This window comes from Nothobranchius furzeri, chromosome 5 (genome assembly GCF_043380555.1).
Source record: "Nothobranchius furzeri strain GRZ-AD chromosome 5, NfurGRZ-RIMD1, whole genome shotgun sequence".
Taxonomy (NCBI): domain Eukaryota; kingdom Metazoa; phylum Chordata; class Actinopteri; order Cyprinodontiformes; family Nothobranchiidae; genus Nothobranchius; species Nothobranchius furzeri.
Genome location: NC_091745.1, coordinates 72,010,354 through 72,030,624, shown reverse-complemented (window position 1 = coordinate 72,030,624; position 20,271 = coordinate 72,010,354). Strand labels below are relative to the sequence as shown.

Here is a 20,271-nt window from a genome sequence, read left to right as displayed (position 1 = left end):
TGGTCCTAATTGGCGTCTCCGGTACAGTAAATCATTTTGAAACTCAAACCGTTTCCACTCTCTCAAAAGGTTAAGAACCACCGGGGGTTCTGCAATAGTATCAGTTGGCGGTTTATTGTCAGTCATAAGCAGCTGAATGACTCGGCCAATGGTTGGATCTTTCCTCTGCAAGGAGACAAGGTCAGCATGGTTATACTTGGGCACAGCAAAGAAACTGTCACTATTGTCTTCCAACTGGAATAGGTCTGGAATGGCCGCTGCAGACATGGCAAGTGACTGAACTAAACCACAAGGAGAATCAGTCTCATCCAAGACCATGTGCTTTTGGCATGTTGCCTTCACTGCTTCGGCTTGAAGTTGAAGCTCGACTTCTTTGACAGAGGATAAAAGATGAGATCGGAACTCATCTAGTCGTTGGCATTCCTCAGTGAATTTTGAGTTGTCTTCAGGTTTATCATGCAGCCTCCTAGACAGGCCATCCGCGTCAACGTTCTGTGTACCTGCACGGTATCTGATGTCAAAATTATAGGTGGACAACGCAGCTAGCCAACGATAGCTCGTTGCATCGAGTTTTGCCGTTGTTAAGAGGTAAGTTAACGGATTATTATCAGTAATGACAGTGAATGTGTTCCCATACAAATAGTCATGAAACTTATCTGTTATGGCCCACTTTAAGGCTAGAAACTCCAACTTGTGCGCAGGGTACCTAGTTTCACTAGAGCTTAAACCGCGACTTGCATAAGCGATTACCTGTGTGACACCGTTTTGCACTTGGTATAGCGCTGCACCGAGTCCGGTCGTACTAGCATCTGTGTGTACTAGATATGGGAGTTTTGCGTCAGCGTAGCCAAGAACTGGCGAAGTGGTAAGTTTTTCAATAATAGTTTGAAAGGACTTCTCACAGTCTTGGCTCCAACGATTCCCAAAGGGTTCTTTGGGGTTCAAGTACTTTGATCTACATGGTGGTGTTTTAAAGTTTTTCCGTTTGGGTGGATAACCAGCCGTGAGAGATGTTAGTGGCTTGACAATATTTGAGTAATCTTTAACGAAGCGTCGGTAATAACCGGTAAATCCTAAGAAAGATTGGAGTTCCTTCAAAGTCTGAGGCTTCGGCCATGTTTTGAGTGCTTCCACCTTATCTGGATCGGTTTTTATGCCATCTCGAGATACTATATGTCCAAGATAATGCACAGATGTCTGGAAAAAACGACACTTATCTGGTGATAGCTTGAGTCCGTATTCTCTAAGCCGTTCAAGAACGTGAGAAAGTCTGGTTTCGTGTTCTTCCAAGGAGTTGGAAAAGACGATCAAGTCGTCTAGGAAAACTAACACTTCCTTCAGATTAATGTCCTTCATACACTTTTCCATAACCCGTTGGAAAGTGCTTGGAGCATTTGTTATTCCTTGTGGCATACGGTTAAATTCATAAAACCCAAACGGGCAAACAAAAGCAGTTTTAGGTTTATCCTTTTCACACATCTCTATTTGATAGTAACCTGACTTGAGGTCCATCACAGAAAACCACTGTGATCCAGCGAGAGCAGAAAAGGACTCCTCCAAGTTAGGCAGGGCATATGCGTCGCGAATGGTTTGCAGATTAAGCTTTCTATAGTCTATACATAGACGTACCTCACCATTCTTTTTCCGAACTACCACTATTGGTGAGGCAAATGGAGACTCCGACTCTCTTATTATACCGGTTTCCAAGAGGGCTTCCAAATGTTTTCTCACGGCTTCATAATCATGTGGATGGATCGGCCGAGATTTCTGTTTGAATGGGGTCTCGTCTTTTAAGTTGATGTGATGTCTTATCTGTTGTGTATGACCAAAATCAAGATCGTGGTGCGAAAACACATCGGAGTAAGTGTTAAGTTTGTTGGTGATCCTCCCTTTCCATTCTTCGGACAAGGGCGAAGTACCGAAGTCAAAACTGAGAGGAGGGTTTGAAGGTGAAGTCTGTTGCTGCGAACTACACGCCGCAAGTACTTTCTGATCACTTTTGTCAGGTTCTGGATATGGCATAACACGATCGGCTTTAACTAACTCAGCGATCACACAGTTAGTGGGTAATGTGATGTCATGGTTAGTTTCGTTTCTTAGTACAACAGGTACTTTGTATGGACCATGTGAAGGTAAGGAAATGAGGCAACAGTCTACAATTATACCCCCTGGTAGAGAACCATTGGTGGGTTGTTCAATGAGTGCATAAGGCTCATGCTTGTTTTGGCTGGGTTGCATAAACCCTTCTAGTAACAGTTTTTTATTTGCAGGGAGAACTTCTTGGGTTCTCCCTCGAAGCTTCACCACACCAACTCGTCCATCTTTGCTTTGTTTTTTTCTGACTGCTAAGGCTTTTAGCACGTGTTGGTACCCATAAGAGAGTGCCTTGGAATCAGGTAAGTTATTGGCAGACAATTGCTCATACAAAGGATCGAGTGTGTTTGTGCCAATGAGTAGTGGTGTATCAGAGTTTGAGCTTATATCCGGAACCACTAACGCAAGGGTAGGTAACTCAAGTCCAGACTGATCGAGCTCTTTTGGAAATGTGACACTTATCTCTATGTATCCTAAATAAGGAACTGCTTGACCGTTTGCGCCCTCGACTTCTAACAGATTACTGATGGGTTTAATTGAGAGGTCAGGTAAGTGTTCTTGGTAAAAAGAATTGGCAATGGTGGTTACCTGGGACCCTGAATCCAGTAAACAATTACATTCAACACTGTTAACTGAGACTGTAGCTGTGCATCGCCCACCCACTAATCTTTTGGGAAGTTTTGGCACTGAATGAGCATGAACTGGCTTGCAAAAAAGTCTCTCTGTCCTTTCCTTAGAGGGACTTGGTTCTACTTTAGCACCTATCTGTCCCACGATAGGAGCTTCTACCGGTTTAAAGGAGGAGACTGAGCAATTGGCTTTGACATCTCCCACTCGCGCTGCTTCTGTCTAAGAGCAAGTCTTTTAGTTGCAACTAGTGCTGGATTTGGCTCGTTGCTACAGCTAGAAGCTATGTGCCCATCTTCTCCGCACTTAAAACAGTATCCAGGCTTTGGTCTGGGCACCACTGCTGTTATCTGCTGAATCTGTTTGGGCTCATCTGGAATTTTAGTCCCCACACGGGGTTTTGACTCTTTTTGAGTTTTCTTTGCCTTTTTATCTGTGTTGTTAACCTTAAGCTGTGCAATTTGGCTCCTGAGCTCAGCGATTTGTTTGCGTAAGTCATCACAGTTATCATCTATTTCCAGTTCACAAGTGTTTTTACTCTGAGAGCATGTTGTTTGCACATTTGAATACACTCTAGTTCGTTGTGCCCCTAAGTGTTGTTTCATGCGTGCTGCTTTAGTAGCCTGTTTGTCTTCTTCAGTGCGCAGTTTGAGGAGAAGTGCTGTAAAATGAGGCGGGTTGTCTTTCTTTTGTTCGAGTTGCAGGTTTGAAATCAGCGAGCTGTCCCAACAGCCTCTGCAAAACTGCTTGAGCAGCTGCTGGTCGGCGTCACTGGAGGAAATTCCATTCCTCTGAATAACTAGGTTTAACAAGGTGTATAACCTCTGAAAGTAATCGGAAGGTTTTTCACCACTGTCCTGGTTTGTGTTTAAGAAGCGAGCAAAGAGCTCGTCGCCGTCTTCGACAGCTGCGTAAGCTGAATCGAGATGTTCAAGGTACGTTTCCGGGTCGGATTTTGGACTAAGAGCTTTAACGATGCTCGCTGCTGGGGCTGACAGACTCTCCACGATTCTTCGTACAATTTGGGACTTGGTGAGTGAAGGATCATTTATGCATAACACTACACTACTACGCCAAGTATCATAGTCAGTTTCAAAAGAAGGGTGTGGAACTCGCCCTGAGAACGGTTTTAGTCTGTATTGTGAAGTAGGCGGAGGGATAACCTCACTGCTTTTAACAATGTGTTCCACAATAACACGCTGAACCTCAGGTGTGTTTAAAAGATTTGGTGGAATGCAAGGGTTTTGTTTTCCAGTCTCTGTAGGTGGACAATTGTCCTTTGAGTTGTTCATATAGTTAACTTCTGGTGTTAAAGGCAGGGAATATGTAATTTGGTCACTATGGAGCATTGGCTCTGGTTCAGTGACTGGTTCAGATGCATGGGTATCCCTTCCTAAAGATTCCCCAATTTTTGCCAGTTCCTCCATTAGAAGGTCTTTAAATGATTGATTGCTACGCGCAGCTATGTCCCTGAGCTCTGACAGATAGGCATCAGTGGCAGATGTGCTAGTTTCTAGACTGTACGCGCTGGCTAGGTCTTGAATATGGAAGAAAACATCTGGGTTCCTAGTACAAGGTTTGTCATAGGGTAAACATTGTTTCTTTAATTCCTTAACAGTGGCTTCATGTTGAAACTCCACAATAATCTGATCACAGTTTGGTAACTTAATGCGCCTGTTAACTGGTCCGAATCCTTCCATAAACCCAAAGACTTCGTTATCAAGGTCTGTATCAGTTAACCCACTGATTAAAACAGCATTTGAAACTTTGACCTTTTCTGTTTTCACAACTTCCATTTTAAAACACTCAAAAGTACCAATAATGCCAAAATGGCAAACCACTGTGACCTCCAGGCACTCTTATGATGTCAGTCAATGGTTAGCTAAGGTAACAACTCTACAATTCTCCTGGCTGGCTCGCCAAGTTTTATGTAACCGGATTACAGGATACAATAAGATAATTAAAAGAAAAATAAACAAATGGGCCAATAATTAGGTTCGGGGAGAATTGGAGGTTGTTTAAGAATGACTGGAGTCACGGGTATAGCATGAAACGGTTTATATACTAAATTTTAATAATAATGGGAGATATAACACATAAAGATAACACATAAAAACAGATGAAAACAATCGACAATAGTAAAATGGTCGGTATGAGATTTGATCATATGAGTCACAAGTCAGCCGGCGTCAAGTCAAATCCCCACGCTTGGGGTGAAAGTCAGAGTCCGGTGGTGCGATTTTTTCCTACCACACCGTTGAGATTGTTCACAGAAGAGAGCAGTCTGCTCTTCAGTTACTTGAGATGTCCTGGTTCGTTCAGTGGTTAAGGCTCGCCATCTCCCTCGTCAGGAAGAAATCCAGTTCTCGTTCCAAGTGAGTGATCATAGGAGTCGGGATCAAACCCAAGGAAAAAAAAAACCCAGCCTGTAAACAACAGGACTGTTAGCGAGTTGGCATCGACCCTTCTCGTCACATCACAGCATAAAGTCTTACAGACTTAAACAAATGCTTCACTCTATTGGCATAGCCAATCATGTTTGGGTTCACAGTTCAACTAACATAACATCAATTTGATTGTCTATTAAAATAATTCTCAGTAGCTCTGGAAATATAATTACATATGACAACAATTGTTCAGCTCAATAGGCTCAGTTAGATTCTATTACTCTACACTATTCAACAAGAAATACATTCATGACAACAAGGATACATTTAGTTGTGTTTCTATACAGCATTGTGACACCTTGTATATCTGTAACACAATAAATAAATAAATAAATAAATAAACAAACAAACAAATAAATAAATAAATAAATAAATAAAATGTTCTATAACAAAATTCAACAAAATATAAATTCTGGTCCTTTGGTCCACCTTTGTAAAATAATTCCTCCCTAATCAGTTAGCTTTTATTTATTTTTATTTATCTATTTTTTTTATTATTAAATGTTTGGTTAAGGGACGCATTGCTAATTCTATGGCGTTAGCTATAACGCCCCTGAGGACCTTGTACATCTAGGCCGTACCACCATTAACTGGCGGTTTGAGCCGTTAACTCCTGGGAATCCCATATGCCCTACCGCCGTTAACTGGCGGTTTGAGCCGTTAACTCCTATATGCCCTACCACCGTTAACTGGTAGTTTGAGATGTTAACTCCTGGGATCTAACGTCTAGCAGCCCACTGCTGTCACCTCGGTTGCTGTAATTAGCTTTTTGAATTTAATAATTTACTGAATTTAATCTCATTCACTCACCAACGCGCTCCAACGGTTCCCTCCTACAGAGGATTGGTTCACTCTGTCGTCTCCACACAAATCTATAAGAATGGAATTAATTTGATAAGCTATTTAAGTTTCCTTTTTTTTTTTAAGTTGCATCGTTAGCTTTTTCTCTTCTTTTTTCTTTACTCACCGCGTTGGTTCCAAGTTCCTAGCTCTTATTAGAAGGAGTCAAGTCCGCCTCTCCCTCTATCTATGCGGCACCCAAATCAGGGTTCTTCACGGCCTCGACCGTTGTTTTTTTTTCTCTCTCTCTCTCTCTCTCTAACCGCTCAGTCTTTGCTTTCTGTATCTGCGTGCTGCACAGCCGTTTGTCTCTCCTCTCGCTCAGCTGCGTCGCACGGTTTTATTTCGCGGAGGCGGGACTTATTTCTCTCAGCCAATGAAATTTCAGATTCCCACCTGGACCAATAGTATACAGCTTTCCTCTTCTGTTTCTGTTAGGGATGTTCAAGATTCTTGTTTTAACCGATGTTTAATATTAAACTCGTTATTTTAGTTATTCACCCTTCCAATAATTCATTATGAAATTATCTATTAGTTAATTAGATATCTATTAATTAGTATTGTTAATTTCCTTAATTTATATTTTATATTTTATCTAAATTGAGGATGGATCATATTAGTAAGCCAATTAGTTAATACCTCATTAAGGTTCTAGCTTCTGGGTTACAATCAGATTTAAGAATTTTAAGGTAATTTAAAACTTGTAAAAAAAAATGTAACCTGTGTACTCTGCCTTTAATAAATGCCCAATGATTAAAGTAACAGTGAGCAGTTTCCTGCCCTACTGGTTGAAAGTGGAATTACAAGTGTGGTAAACATCCCTGCAGCAGCCTGCTGTAGCTAGCGCTAACAACGAGCTAAAACTAACACGAGTCAACAAATGCTAAAATTAATTACAAATTTTAAAGATCAACCCTGTTGGACAAAAAAAATCATTACTTACAAATCCAGTAGCAACAAAGCCAGGTCACCATCAGTTCATGATTTCATTGCCTTATTTAGCTTCCTCGAGTGCGGGCCACGCCGATGTTCACTCTGGTTTTAGCTCATTGCTTCACTTACAAAGACATTACTCTCTTACTTTCACTTCCAGGCTCCACCATGATGCCAATAAATAAGCAAACTTTTTTTTCTTCTTCTTGTGATATATATATCTATTTTTTTTTGTTTGTAAAAAAGTGAAGAAGCTAACTGCTAGCATAACAGGTAATAGCCATAAAGCAGGTAAAGACCACCTCCTTAAACACCTACCCACTCCACAAAACCAAGTACGGTTTTTGGTCATCTGAGGGCTACAGAGTGGTGTCTAATAAGAAACTAGTCAAGTTTCTAACTCAACCAGCCCTGAGATCAACGTTAAAGCTCTAGCTTAAAGTTTAAAAATCTATTTAGTTTTACTTAAATAAATTAAATTCACACACAAACCCAATAATGAACATTCCTTCTTTAATTTATTCTGCAGGACAATAATCCTCAACACATTTCCAGGGTTATAAAGAATTACCAATCCAATGTCATGACTCTAAACATCCATTTGATTTTTAATAATCTTAGATTTTTTTCTTCTGTTTTCTCATTGGTTGAAAAGGCAGTTCATGTAATTTATCAACTTCTCTTCCCAATTATGCAGACTGAGTCTCCTCCCACCACACAGACACACCCCCCCCCCCCCACACACACACCCCCACCCACCCACCCATGACTCATTCAGCACTTTCATTAACACAAACACACCTGTTGCGTTCAAAGAACTTGGCTTCTCTTCTTCTGAGTGAATCGGACAGAGGCAGCATGGAGCTGACTGACGCTTACACCAAACTCCAGCCTTACATGCACTACCTGTTGGCTGTCCTGTGCCTTGTTGTCGTGGTGTATAAACTAACAGCGTTCTTTGTAAAACAAAAGGCGGTTATCCGGAGCATCGAGGCCTTTCCTGGACCCCCGGCACACTTTCTGTTTGGACATGTTTTTGAGGTAATTCAATGGTGGAGTTCTGCAGGATTCTGCAGCTTTTATGCGATGTCATAGCTTATTGCAGTTTGTTAGGAGTTGATATCATTGCTCAATGCAGAAGGATGTTTTAGAATGCAATAAAATATTTAAATTACTTATATGTTTTTTTTAATTCAAAAATCTCCATACTTAAGAAAAAATGTTTATTTTTTTTTTCTTCTGCCTCTTTCCAACAAGATTGTGATTGGGTATTTCCAGAGAGTAATTAATGTTTTACTAGCTTACATTTGACCAGTAAAACAAATAGTTTAACCTACTGTACAGTTGGGAAATTCTGCACATGTTGCATCAATAGGAACTGGCTTTGCTGTAACCTTTTGAAGCAATAGTCCTGATCAATGCTCTTGCAGACCTGCAAACAATTCCAATGTGTTGTGCTGACACATACCAGACAGCTTAAGAAAGAAACACATTTAAAGCACGCCCTGATACAATAAACACAATTTGTTCCTGTTTTTTAATTAAATAAATAAAATCTACATTGGGAAATAAATTTAAAAAAATAGCATTTTAGAACCAGGTGCAATTCTGGAGAGAAAGTATGAAGAATTATCCATCCATCCAATTTATCCGGGGTCCTGGGGGCAGTAGCCTAAGCAGGGAGGCCCAGACTTCCCTCTCCCCAGCCACTTGGACCAACTCCTCCGGGGGAATCCTAAGGCGTTCCGTGACCAGCCGTGATTGTCTCTCCAATGTGTCCTGGGTCTTCCTTTAGGCCTTCTTCCGGTTGGACGTGCCCGGAAAACCTCACCAGGGAGGTGTCCAGGAGGCATCCTTATCAGATGCCCAAGCCACCTCAACTAGCTCCTCTCGATAAAGAATTAATGGTCTATTAATAAAAAAAAATGTGCAACATATTCATATTGTACATGGTTCTAAAAGGTTTGTTACACTTTTTGCAGCTTGGTACACCTGTTGATTTTATTTTTTACAACATTATGTTGTGTTTTCCTAAAGTTTAAACAGGATGGGACCGACCTGTTCAAAGCGGTGGAATGGGGAAAGCAATATCCGTACGCCTTCCCCATTTGGTTTGGTCCTTCTCTTTGTTTTCTCAACATCAACCACCCAGATTACGCAAAAACCATCCTGACATCCACAGGTGTGTAAAATGTATTTTTGCTTTTATTATTATTATTATTATTATTTTTTTTTTTTATTATTATTATTATTGTTCCTTTTTACATTTTACTGTCTGTTGCAGCTTTTTAGCAGGACTTTTATTTAATTTCTGCTTCACAGAACCAAAAGACGATTTTGTATACAGGTTTCTTCAGACTTGGATTGGTAAGCGTGCTTTAAAATTTACAGCTTGTTTTGCTTTAGTTATTGATTAGACAGATTTAATCCCACATATCCTGTCCGCTTGTGTCTGCAGGAGATGGATTATTGGTGTCAAAAGGTCAGAAGTGGTTTCGCCACCGGAGGCTGTTGACTCCGGGTTTTCATTACGATGTTTTAAAACCGTACGTGCAGCTGATGTCCCAGTCTGCTAAAACTATGTTGGTATGTAAATAATAATTTAAACGTGTAAATCATTAAACTATATCTAGATCATATGTCTTTTTATTGCTTTCAGGACAAGTGGGAAAGTTATGCACACACTGATAAGACCTTTGAATTGTTCGAGCATGTGAGTCTCATGACACTTGACACAATCCTGCAGTGTGCGTTTAGCTGCAAAACCAACTGTCAGACAGAGGGGTGAGTCCATGGAAATGTAAAAAAAAAAAACCCTGTAGTTTCAGCTTCTTCAGTCCAAATTAAAAAAAAGCTGAACAGAGGAAAAGTAGCATTTTTTGTTTTTGTACTTTCACAAACCAGGGGGAATAATGCATACATCAAAGCTGTGTATGAGCTCAGCGACCTCGCCAACTTCCGGTTCAGGACTTTTCCATACCACAGTGACCTCATTTTCTACCTCAGCCCACACGGTTATAGGTACAGGAATGCTTGCAAGGTGGCGCATGCTCATACAGGTAAATTTTAGTACCTAGTAAGTACACTTGATCTAGTTTAATTTAATAATTTTTATTAACTACATTTTATTAACTTTTCTTTGTCAGAGAATGTCATAAAAAAAAGGAAAGAAGCACTAACAGAGGAGACTGAGCTCGGACGCACTCAAGCCAAGAGATACCAGGATTTCCTGGACATCCTTCTCTTTGCAAGAGTATGTTACGAATTGTGGTTTTCATGAAATTACATTATTTTGTTTGCTCAGTGTGCAAAACCTTACTTAAAAGTTATGAAGCACCTCTGAACATGTGTTTGGTCATGATGTTCAAGATGAAAAACGAGACAACAAAAACTGTGACAGACTGATAACTGATTAGATATGAGTTTATTTAAAGTCTCAGTGCGGAAACAAAGTGCAAGTGGCTTCAACACTGAGCAGAAGAGGGTTCGGTAGAGTTGGGAAAGTATTCTGTTAAATTGTCAGAGTCCAAGCCCCCAGGCCGGGCTCTCCCAGCTGACCGGCTTCTGTCTCGGACCACATTACCCAGCATGCCCCTCGTGGGGATTCCCTCCACGTTGCACCTGCGTCATCCATGTCTATATATGGAAGACGCCACACCGGCTCTTCACTCAGTCATCGTTCCACCGTGTTCCATGATCAGAGTATTCAGAAGCTAATACAGCTGAACCTCCAGCTTTCTAACTCAGACCTCATCCTTCCGTCAGCCTTTCCAGCACCGCTTGCAGCCAGCAGTCTCTAATAAAGCTCGTACTCCCGAAACCAGTCTTTGAGTCTGACAGGATGACTGAGTCCATTAATCCAGCGGAGTTCGAGCAGATGAAGAGGAAGTTGGAGCAGGTTGTTAGCGAGAACGTTCAGCTTCACGCCCTGGTCGACCGGCTTAACACCAGGCTGAACTCCCAGACCGATCTCTCCCTGCAGGTGTCTACTGCCGTCACGGCACTCCAGCAGCAGGTTCATGCGCTCCAGTTGCAATCCCTCATTCCACTGATGGGAGAGCCACACTTCAGTCTCCCGGAGAAGTGGAATGGAGAGACGGGGAGTCCAGACGGTCTGCTTACTACCCTCGACATGTAGTTCGAGTGCCACCCAGGACGCTTCCCCACTGCGCGCTCTCAGGTGGCACAGCTCACCTCCCTGCTCTCCGGACGCGCGGCAGAGTGGGCCGCTGCGCTCTACAACTCGAAATCACCGGAGTGCAACGACTACGCTGCATTTGTGGCCGCCCTCAGAAAGACTTTTGTTCCACCCAGCAGCGAAATGGGGGCAGAGACACGACTCCTAAAACTCCGCCAGAAGGAGCGCTCTGTGTGCGCATATGCGTCGGAGTTCCGCACCATCTCCGCCAAGCTGCGGTGGGATGACTCTGCCCTTCGAGCCGTCTTCTTGGAGGGACTGGCAACCTACATCCGGGATGAGATGGCAGGAAAGGAGCTACCCCAGACCCTGGATGAAGTTGTGGATCTGGCGTTGCGCATGGATCAGCGGGTTTTGGTTCGGCCCAAGCCTCTCATTCGCCCATCCAGGGCGCCTGGACTTTTTCCTCGTCCCCCCACGCCTACTCCCGGACCCGTTGCCACTGAGGAGCCCATGCAACTGGGCCACCTTCCTCCGGAGGAGAGACAGCGATGGTGGAGCGAGGGCCTCTGCGCTTAATGTGGTTCCCCCGACCACAGACGCATGAACTGCCCCCTCCGTTCGGGAAACTAAGGAACCCACTGAGTCTCGGGGTCGCTCAGGCTGGGTCACCTCCAACCCCTGCCCTTTCCAATCGGCTCCTTCTGCACGTCACCCTCCAATATGGCGAGACCTCGCTCCAGATGCACGCGCTGGTGGACTCAGGGGCCGCTGACAATTTTATGGATGTGAATCTGGCTGAACGCCTATGGATCCCCACTAACCCCTTGGAGAGGGGTGTACCAGTGACCACGGTGGACGGCAGGCTCCTCCAGCCTTACCCTGTCCAAAACCAAATGCAGTCTCTCCAGATGACAGTCCAGGGCCACCGGTAGACCCTCCATTTCCTGATTATCCATGCTCTCTCCTCTCCTCTAATCCTGGGGTTTCCCTGGCTCCGCCTCCATGACCCACAGATCTCCTGGTCCCAAGCTCGCCTTCTGGAATGGGGGGCCCAGTGCCGGACCCACCTCTCTCCTCCTCCACCTCGACCTGACTGCCCGGAAGGTAGCTCCGGTTCTGCGCCACCCAATCTGCCACCGCCCTATCGGGATCTGGCTGCGGTGTTCGATAAGCAGCGAGCCACCGCACTGCCGCCTCACCGTCCATACGACATGGAGATCAAGCTCCAGCCAGGAACCAGTCCACCCCGGGGGCGCCTTTTTTCTCTCTCCCCCGCCGAGTCCAGAGCTATGGAGGACTATATCGACCAGGCCCTCCGGCAGGGTTTCATCCGACCCTCGTCGTCCCCAGGTGCCGCAGGCTTCTTCTTTGTGAGGAAAAAGGAGGGTGATCTCTGCCCCTGTATCGACTACAGAGGACTGAACAAGATCACAGTCAGAGATCGCCATCCTCTGCCGCTCCTCACGTCCGCCCTGGATGCCATCTCCCAGGCGCGGATTTTCACCAAGCTGGACCTCCGGAGCGCCTACAACCTGGTCCATATCAAAGCTGGAGATGAGTGGAAGACGGCGTTCATCACCCCCACTGGTCACTGGGAGTACCAGGTCATGCCCTTCGGACTGTGCAATAGCCCTGCCATTTTCCAACGCTTCATCAATGATGTCCTCGGTGACATGTTGGGACGGTGGGTGTTTGCCTACCTGGACGACATCCTGATATACTCCAAGTCAGAGGCTGAACACCACCACCATGTTCGCGCTGTCCTGACCCGGCTCCCGGACAACAACCTGTTCTGCAAGCCAGAGAAGTGCTCCTTTGACCAGCGGTCCGTTTCATTCCTGAGCTACCTGATTTCGGATCAAGGTCTAACCATGGACCCTCAGAAAGTCCAGGCGGTTAAGGACTGGCCCCTACCTACCAGCCTAAAGCAACTGCAGAGTTTTCTGGGTTTCTGCAACCTCCTACCGTCGATTTATCAAAGACTTTAGCACTATTGTAGCACCTCTCACTTCTCTCACCCGACCGAGCCCTCCTGGTCAACCGTTCCGGCTCACCCCAGACGCAGTTCGGGCTTTCCACTACCTAGTCGCTCGTTTCACATCGGCTCCTATCCTGCGCCACCTGGACCAGGCAGTCCCTTTTGTGGTTGAGGTCGATGCCTCGGATGTCGGCGCCATCCTGTCCCAAGGCGGCCCCGACGACAGGCTACATCCCTGCGCCTACTTCTCCAGGAAGTTCTCCACCACCCAGCAGAAGTACGGCGTGGGGGATCTTGAACTGCTGGCCATAAAATGGGCATTGGAGGAATGGAGGCAGTGGCTTCTGGGCACCACTCAGCCGTTCACCATCTGGACTGACCACCAGAACCTAACCCACATACGGTCCGCCAAGCAGTTAAATCCTTGCCAGGCACGCTGGGCCCTCTTCTTCGAACCCTACGAGTTCCATCTCGCCTATCGCCCCGGGACAAAGAACCAGAAGGCGGACGCCCTCTCCCGCCAGTTCACCCATTCAGCGCCCACGTCCGAGCCGGCGCCCATCCTCCCGGAGCACCGTTTCGTGGCCCACCTTGGGTGGCCGTTGGAGGAGGCCATCCAAAACGCCCTCCGGGGTGACCCCACGCCGCCAGAGACCCCCGCCGGTCGGCTCTACGTCCCCTCGGCCTGTCGCAGTGAGGCGTTGTCCTGGGCCCACTCATCACGCCTGTCTGGTCACGCAGGCTTCTCTCGGACTCTCAGGTTCCTTAAACGGGCTCTCTGGTGGCCACGTATGGAGAGGGACGTTAAGGAATTCACGAGTGCCTGTGACGTCTGCGCCCGCTCTAAGGCATCCACCCAGGCTCCGGTTGGCACCCTCAGACCTCTTCCGGTGCCCAGCCGCCCCTGGTCCCATGTGGGGCTGGACTTTGTCACGGGTCTCCCGCCGGTCAACGACCTCGACACCATCCTGACGGTCACTGACCGGTTTTCCAAGGCTGTTCACTTCATCACCCTCCCGGGCCTCCCCTCGGCCCGACACACTGCAGAACTGTTTCTGGAGAACGTGGTGCGTCTCCACGGGTTCCAGGTCGACGTGGTCTCGGATCGTGGTCCCCAGTTCACGGCCCGTTTCTGGAAAGCCTTCTGCCATCTAGAGGGAGCTTCTGTCAGCCTATCTTCGGGCTATCACCCACAGACCAACGGTCAAACGGAGCGGGCAAACCAACAGTTGGGCCGGTACCTCCACTGCTTTGTCTCGGCCCAGCCCTCGCAGTGGCCTAAGTACCTCCTCTGGGCGGAGCTGTCTCATAATCTCCACACCTCCTCGGCCACTCAGATGTCCCCTTTCGAGGTCTGCTATGGCTACCAGCCCCCGGTCTTTGCCCACCAGGAACCCAAAGTCGCAGTGCCGGCCACTCAATCTCTGGTGAGGCGCTGCAAGAACGCATGGATCAAGGCGCGGGCCTCCATCACCCGGGCCAACGCCCGTTACTCCCACCAACACCTCCGCAGGCACCGCCCGGGTCCCTCCTATGCTCCAGGGGACAGGGTCTGGGTGTCCACGGCAGGCCTCCGGGTCCGCGCCGGTTCCAGGAAGCTTTCTCCCCGGTTCCTCGGACCCTACCCCGTGCAGAAGGTCATCAACCCGGACACGTACCGGCTGCGGCTGCCTACAAGCCTTTGCGTCCATCCCACCTTCCACACCTCCCGGCTCAAGCCTTATGTGGAATCCTCACGCCTACCGCCTCGGGCTCCAGGGCCTCCGCCGGCCCGCTTCCTCGAGGTGAGCGTCCGGCGCATTCTGGACGCTCGCCTCCGGGGTCGGGGTTGGCAGTACCTTGTGGATTGGGCGGACTACGGCCCCGAGGAATGCTCCTGAGAGCCGGCCCGCTCCATCTTGGACCCTGCCCTCATCTTGGACTTCTGGGCCCACCGAGGTGGCCCGGGGACTTCGGGAGCCGTCCCTGGACCGGGGGGTCCTGTCAGAGTCCAAGCCCCCGGCCGGGCTCTCCCAGCTGACCGGCTTCTGTCTCGGACCACATTACCCAGCATGCCCCTCGCGGGGATTCCCTCCACGTTGCACCTGCGTCATCCATGTCTATATATGGAAGACGCCACACCGGCTCTTCACTCAGTCATCATTCCACCGTGTTCCATGATCAGAGTATTCAGAAGCTAATACAGCTGAACCTCCACCTTTCTAACTCAGACCTCATCCTTCCGTCAGCCTTTCCAGCACCGCTTGCAGCCAGCAGTCTCTAATAAAGCTCGTACTCCCGAAACCAGTCTTCGAGTCTGACATAAATAGGTCTTAGAAATATGAAAATGAGCAAATTATATATAGGATTAAGCAACTAATGTTCAGTTTGTGTAATTTCAAAGGAGTTTGACTCAACAGCCATTAGAATTCACTAACTGCTCATTCAATATATGCTTATTTGTACAAAATTTCCAGTTTATCGTATTTATCTATGATTTCAGGATGAAAACCAGCAGGGTCTCTCAGATGAAGACCTTCGAGCAGAAGTGGACACCTTCATGTTTGAGGGACATGACACCACAGCCAGCGGCATCTCTTTTCTCCTCTACTGCCTGGCCTGCCACCCAGAGCACCAGAACATTTGCAGGGAGGAAATCCTCCAAGTCTTGGGTGGCAGAGACACCATGGAGTGGTAGGCTGTGAGAAATTAGGTTGTAAATTTGGAAGTATCCTGTCCATGAGCAATTGTTTTAATTAAGTTGTAATTGTCTCTATTCTGAATGAAGGGAGGATCTCAGTAAAATTCCGTACACCACAATGTGCATCAAAGAAGCCCTTCGTCTTTACCCTCCTGTTCCAGGAGTTGCCCGGAAGACCACCAAACAGTACACATTTTTCGATGGGAGAACTCTGCCGGCAGGTCAGAAATACTTGTGTGATAATAATTTGTATATAAAGACTTATCATTTGACATATGGACTCTATTTGAAGCATCACATTTAAAGCAAATGATTATTGTTAAAAGAAACATTTGCGGTGTATTAATTAAACTGTTAAAGGAGCAATATGTAAGAATTCAACAGTGAAATAATCACAAAATAGTCCTGTGGGAAAGAAGACTATTGAAACAGATTTCATTGTCAACCGGCTGGGGAGTTTTCAGTCGTTCTCCTTTAAAAAAAACAAAAAACAAAGAGGGTCGTGGTCACAGTTACAATGAGTGAGTTTGTGAGGTTGCTGTGTCTTCGCCAAGCTAACGCTGCAGCGCCAACATTTATAATTCAACAGGCAATAAGCTTGTCATGATGTGTGCCTAACAGGCCACCGTACGGGGCACGTGTAAGAGAGGCAGACTAGAGAGAGAAGCCATTGTTGATCTACACATTAAAAACACAGTTAACTTCTGAGGTGTTTCATTCTTCATTTTTGCTGAACACGACAAAGCTCCACAGTTTTGTGAAGAACCAAAGCCAGTAAGCAGGAGCGACCCTGTAACTGTTTCTTGTACCCCTAAGAAAACACGGCATCTTTTTGTTTTACTCTGATATCAGGTGAAGAAGGCTATAGAGGTTAATGCTAAGCTAACAATGCTAGTGAAGGATTAGAGGCAAAACGTCGGCTCTAAAATATCTCAAGCTACTTTTTCAATCCCCAACAACTTAATATTACAGTGAAATGTATGTGTGGTGAATTATGAATCAGTCGTGGCATTTTACTTTCTTTAGTACGTTGTTCAGAACTATAACAGCAAGCTAACAGCAAGACGGCAAACAACCATACTTCCTCTAAAGCCGGAGAAATATTAACATAATAAGTGTAGTAAGTGTTCCCTACCGTAAAACGCCCAAGAGTGCAAACACCAGATATAAAGACGTATTTATGTTCTTATCAACTTACTGTGTATGACTCGTCTTTGTCATGTAGAATCTTCTGGCGCTGATCCGTGAATAGCAAAAGCCATGAAACTCGCGGAGCAGTAACGAGAAAGTCAAAAATTTTAAACTAACCTGCAGTAAACAAATGTGACCACAAGATGTCATTCTTGCTTCTTACGTTTCACCTTTAAGCTTGTGTTGTGCAATTACATAGACAAAAATATAATGGGCTAGTTCACACACCCTGCTGCTTTTCAGGCAGGGTTGATTTCGCTGATAAAAAAAATTCGGATTTTTTGTGACGAATGAATTTTGCTGACAAAAACAAAACTAAAAATGATCACTTCTATTAAAATGAAATTGTGACTAATATCGATCGACAGTTTTGTCGACAAATAAATGATGACGATGAAAAGTGACAGTAACGATAATCGAATCAGAAAATGGGAATAATGGAAAGAACAGACAAAAGAACCAATAAGCAAATGCAACAGGTGGGACTAGACGAGAAAAGAAACAATCCAGTCCAGGGACATCCCATATTTGAACAAGCCACTGGTAACAGTTAAAGCTAAAAGGAGAAAATGTCCACGACTGGGAGGAAAAGCATTAAATGTGATGAATTGAAAGGTATTTGCTTGGTGGTAGCAGGGGCAGGGGCAGGGGCGGGTCAGGGTAGAGAGGAGGTGGGTTGGATTGATGCAACCCAGCTGACCTCAAGGTGCTGCACATTTGGTTATCGTTTTTTCATGGCACTGCTACAGCTGATATTATCAGCCTTCAGCGTTGTGGCGGTGTTTTTGTGTGGAAAAAATATTCAAGCAACCCAGAAAAATGTTCAGGCAGCCCACCTCGGTAAAATAGTGCAGGTAAAACTTTAATAAACACACCTGAAAACAACTCTTACCTTTAGTTTACCTCCTGGGTAACACCATTTATTGTTATGATGTCATTTCCTGTCATGTTTACAAATTTTACTGCACAAAAACAGATTTGTTTACTTTATTAATATTGAGAGACACAATTTCAAGCTGTCAATGTGTATTTTGTTTTCTTCCAGTAATTATTGTTATTTAAAACAATTATACATTTTGAGGTTTTTTGATCCAAATTGGGAAATGTGAATTTGTTATGTATTTACAATTTCAAGTAGGCTCAGTTAACATTTCCTTAACAGATTTGCAAAATTTTTGCATCAGAAGAAATATACATGTGTTTTAATTAACTAAAATTGTTTTAATTTTTAGTTAAATCAAACTGAACGACTAATTTGTGACTGAAATTAAAACAAATCTTAGTCAAAAGATCAAGATTAAAAATAATTTCAAATTTCTTGTCAAAATTAAGATTGTTTTCAGGAATTTAAAGCAGAAGCTGCTTTTCAGTGATGAACTGATTCCCCACTTAGAAAAATGTTGTGAATGCTTTCTTATTTCCATTTTAACTGCAGTCATAAATAAAATAAAAATGGCGCTTTTGTCCTGATTTCTAGGTTTTCACGTTGCAGTAAGTGTTTTTGGAATTCACAGGAATCCTGTTGTCTGGGAAAATCCTAATGTAAGTAATCCTTAAAAATCTGATTGCTTGTAGGAGGCACTACGATGATAAAGACAATGTGAAATTTGATACACAATTCCTTCAAAATCTGGAGTGTCAATGTTTGTATGGCACGCCGGCAGAGATCAGTGCAACGCAAACTAACAACGCTTCATTATTTATGGTAAATGGCCTGTATTTGATAGAGTCCTGAAACCCCATAAAGGTGCTTTGCAACACAATCAGTCATCCACCCATTCACTGGCCAGTGGCTTAAGTGTCTTGCCCAAGGACACAACAGCAGTGACACACTGAGCGAGGCTCATACCTGCAACCTTCTGGTTACGGGGCAAGCACTTAACTCCTGTGCCACCATCAGTGGTGTGTTTAGAAATTAGATTTGTCTTCATGATCAGGTCTTGATTTGAAGCATTTAGATCACCTTTGACGTTTTTCTTTCTTTTTTGTTGTTGTTGTTGTGATAGGTCTTCGACCCGCTCCGTTTCCTCCCTGAAAATGTGTCTAAGAGGTCACCGCATGCCTTTGTACCTTTCTCAGCTGGACCAAGGTTTGAAACCACAAGACTTTTTCGATGATTCTATCGGTGTACTACTACGTATTGCCTGGTTATAAGTCTGACATCAGTTCACAGTATAGTAAGTAGTAGCTAAGTACCTGCTTCCAGTTTGACTAACACAATAAATAGTAAGGAGAACATGAACAAACGTACCTTTCTTCTGATTTGATTGCAGATTTTTTCCTAAGTATTGCATTTCCCATCCTTGCGTTTCACTGTTTTCTCATGACGCCGACATTTTGTTGCTCTCCTCTAGAAACTGCATTGGCCAGACTTTTGCAATGAATGAGATGAAGGTGGTGACAGCCCTCACGCTGAAGCGATACCAGCTGATAGAAGACCTGCATTTTCAACCCAAAATGGTTGCCAGATTGATTCTTCGCTCACTCAACGGAGTCCACATCAAAATCAGACCTGTAGATCCACAGGTGTGGGAGAAGAGCTAAGGCAACTGCAGACAATGCATCTTGGAGAAAGGTTTTGTTGATGTGGATTTTTTTTTTACTCTAAAAACTCAGGTTTTAAATTTTCTCCACGTTTTTTATATGTGTAAGAAGAATGTTTAAAAGGAACAGTGACCGTTTTTATTAGTTTGACTTTGCATGAAAAAGGCTGTTACTTCAGTTTGCAATCATTATGAAACCTAATTATTTGTACTGTAAATGGATCTTATATGTAAAACCTGATAACTTGGGACAATGAGCAAATTGTGACTTTGATATTAAACATTTAAAGCATTTAAAGCATATTATGAATAAAGACAAGATGTCAAATGTAGAAAATTGTTATTTATATTGATTTGGAAAAAATACCACAATTTAATATTGATTCTAACTTTACTACAGACAACTGGATTTGTAGAGTTTTTTGTTGTTGTCATTTATAGATAGAAAGATAGATAGATAGAAAGATAGATAGATAGATAGATAGATAGATAGATAGATAGATAGATAGATAGATAGATGGATGGATGGATGGATGGATGGATGGATGGATGGATGGATGGATGGATGGATGGATGGATGGATGGATGGATGGATGGATGGATGGATAGATAGATAGATAGATAGATAGATAGATAGATAGATAGATAGATGGATGGATGGATGGATGGATGGATGGATGGATGGATGGATGGATGGATGGATGGATGGATGGATGGATGGATGGATGGATGGATGGATGGATGGATGGATGGATAGATAGATAGATAGATGATAGATGATAGATGATAGATAGATA

The 20,271-nt window shown here is 44.6% G+C and overlaps 1 protein-coding gene across 1 annotated transcript; it reads left to right on the top strand.

Annotated features, from left to right (window-relative positions):
- The first annotated feature begins 7,726 nt into the window (after positions 1–7,726).
- Positions 7,727–19,811, top strand: cyp4t8 (cytochrome P450, family 4, subfamily T, polypeptide 8). Its single transcript, XM_015950102.3, has 12 exons — positions 7,727–7,982; positions 8,979–9,123; positions 9,264–9,308; positions 9,400–9,527; positions 9,601–9,725; positions 9,846–10,000; positions 10,088–10,194; positions 15,543–15,733; positions 15,828–15,961; positions 18,409–18,473; positions 18,938–19,020; positions 19,286–19,811. The coding sequence occupies exons 1-12, from the start codon at positions 7,800–7,802 to the stop codon at positions 19,473–19,475; spliced, it is 1,551 nt and encodes a 516-aa protein (XP_015805588.1). The 5' UTR covers positions 7,727–7,799; the 3' UTR covers positions 19,476–19,811.
- Positions 19,812–20,271: the final 460 nt, after the last annotated feature.

Coding starts and splice junctions, on each gene's coding strand:
- cyp4t8 (XM_015950102.3), top strand. CDS start 7,800: ATGGAGCTGACTGACGCTTACACCAAACTCCAGCCTTACATGCACTAC. Junction 10,195..15,542: donor ACATCCTTCTCTTTGCAAGA/GTATGTTACGAA, acceptor CTATGATTTCAG/GATGAAAACCAGCAGGGTCT. Junction 15,734..15,827: donor GGCAGAGACACCATGGAGTG/GTAGGCTGTGAG, acceptor TTCTGAATGAAG/GGAGGATCTCAGTAAAATTC.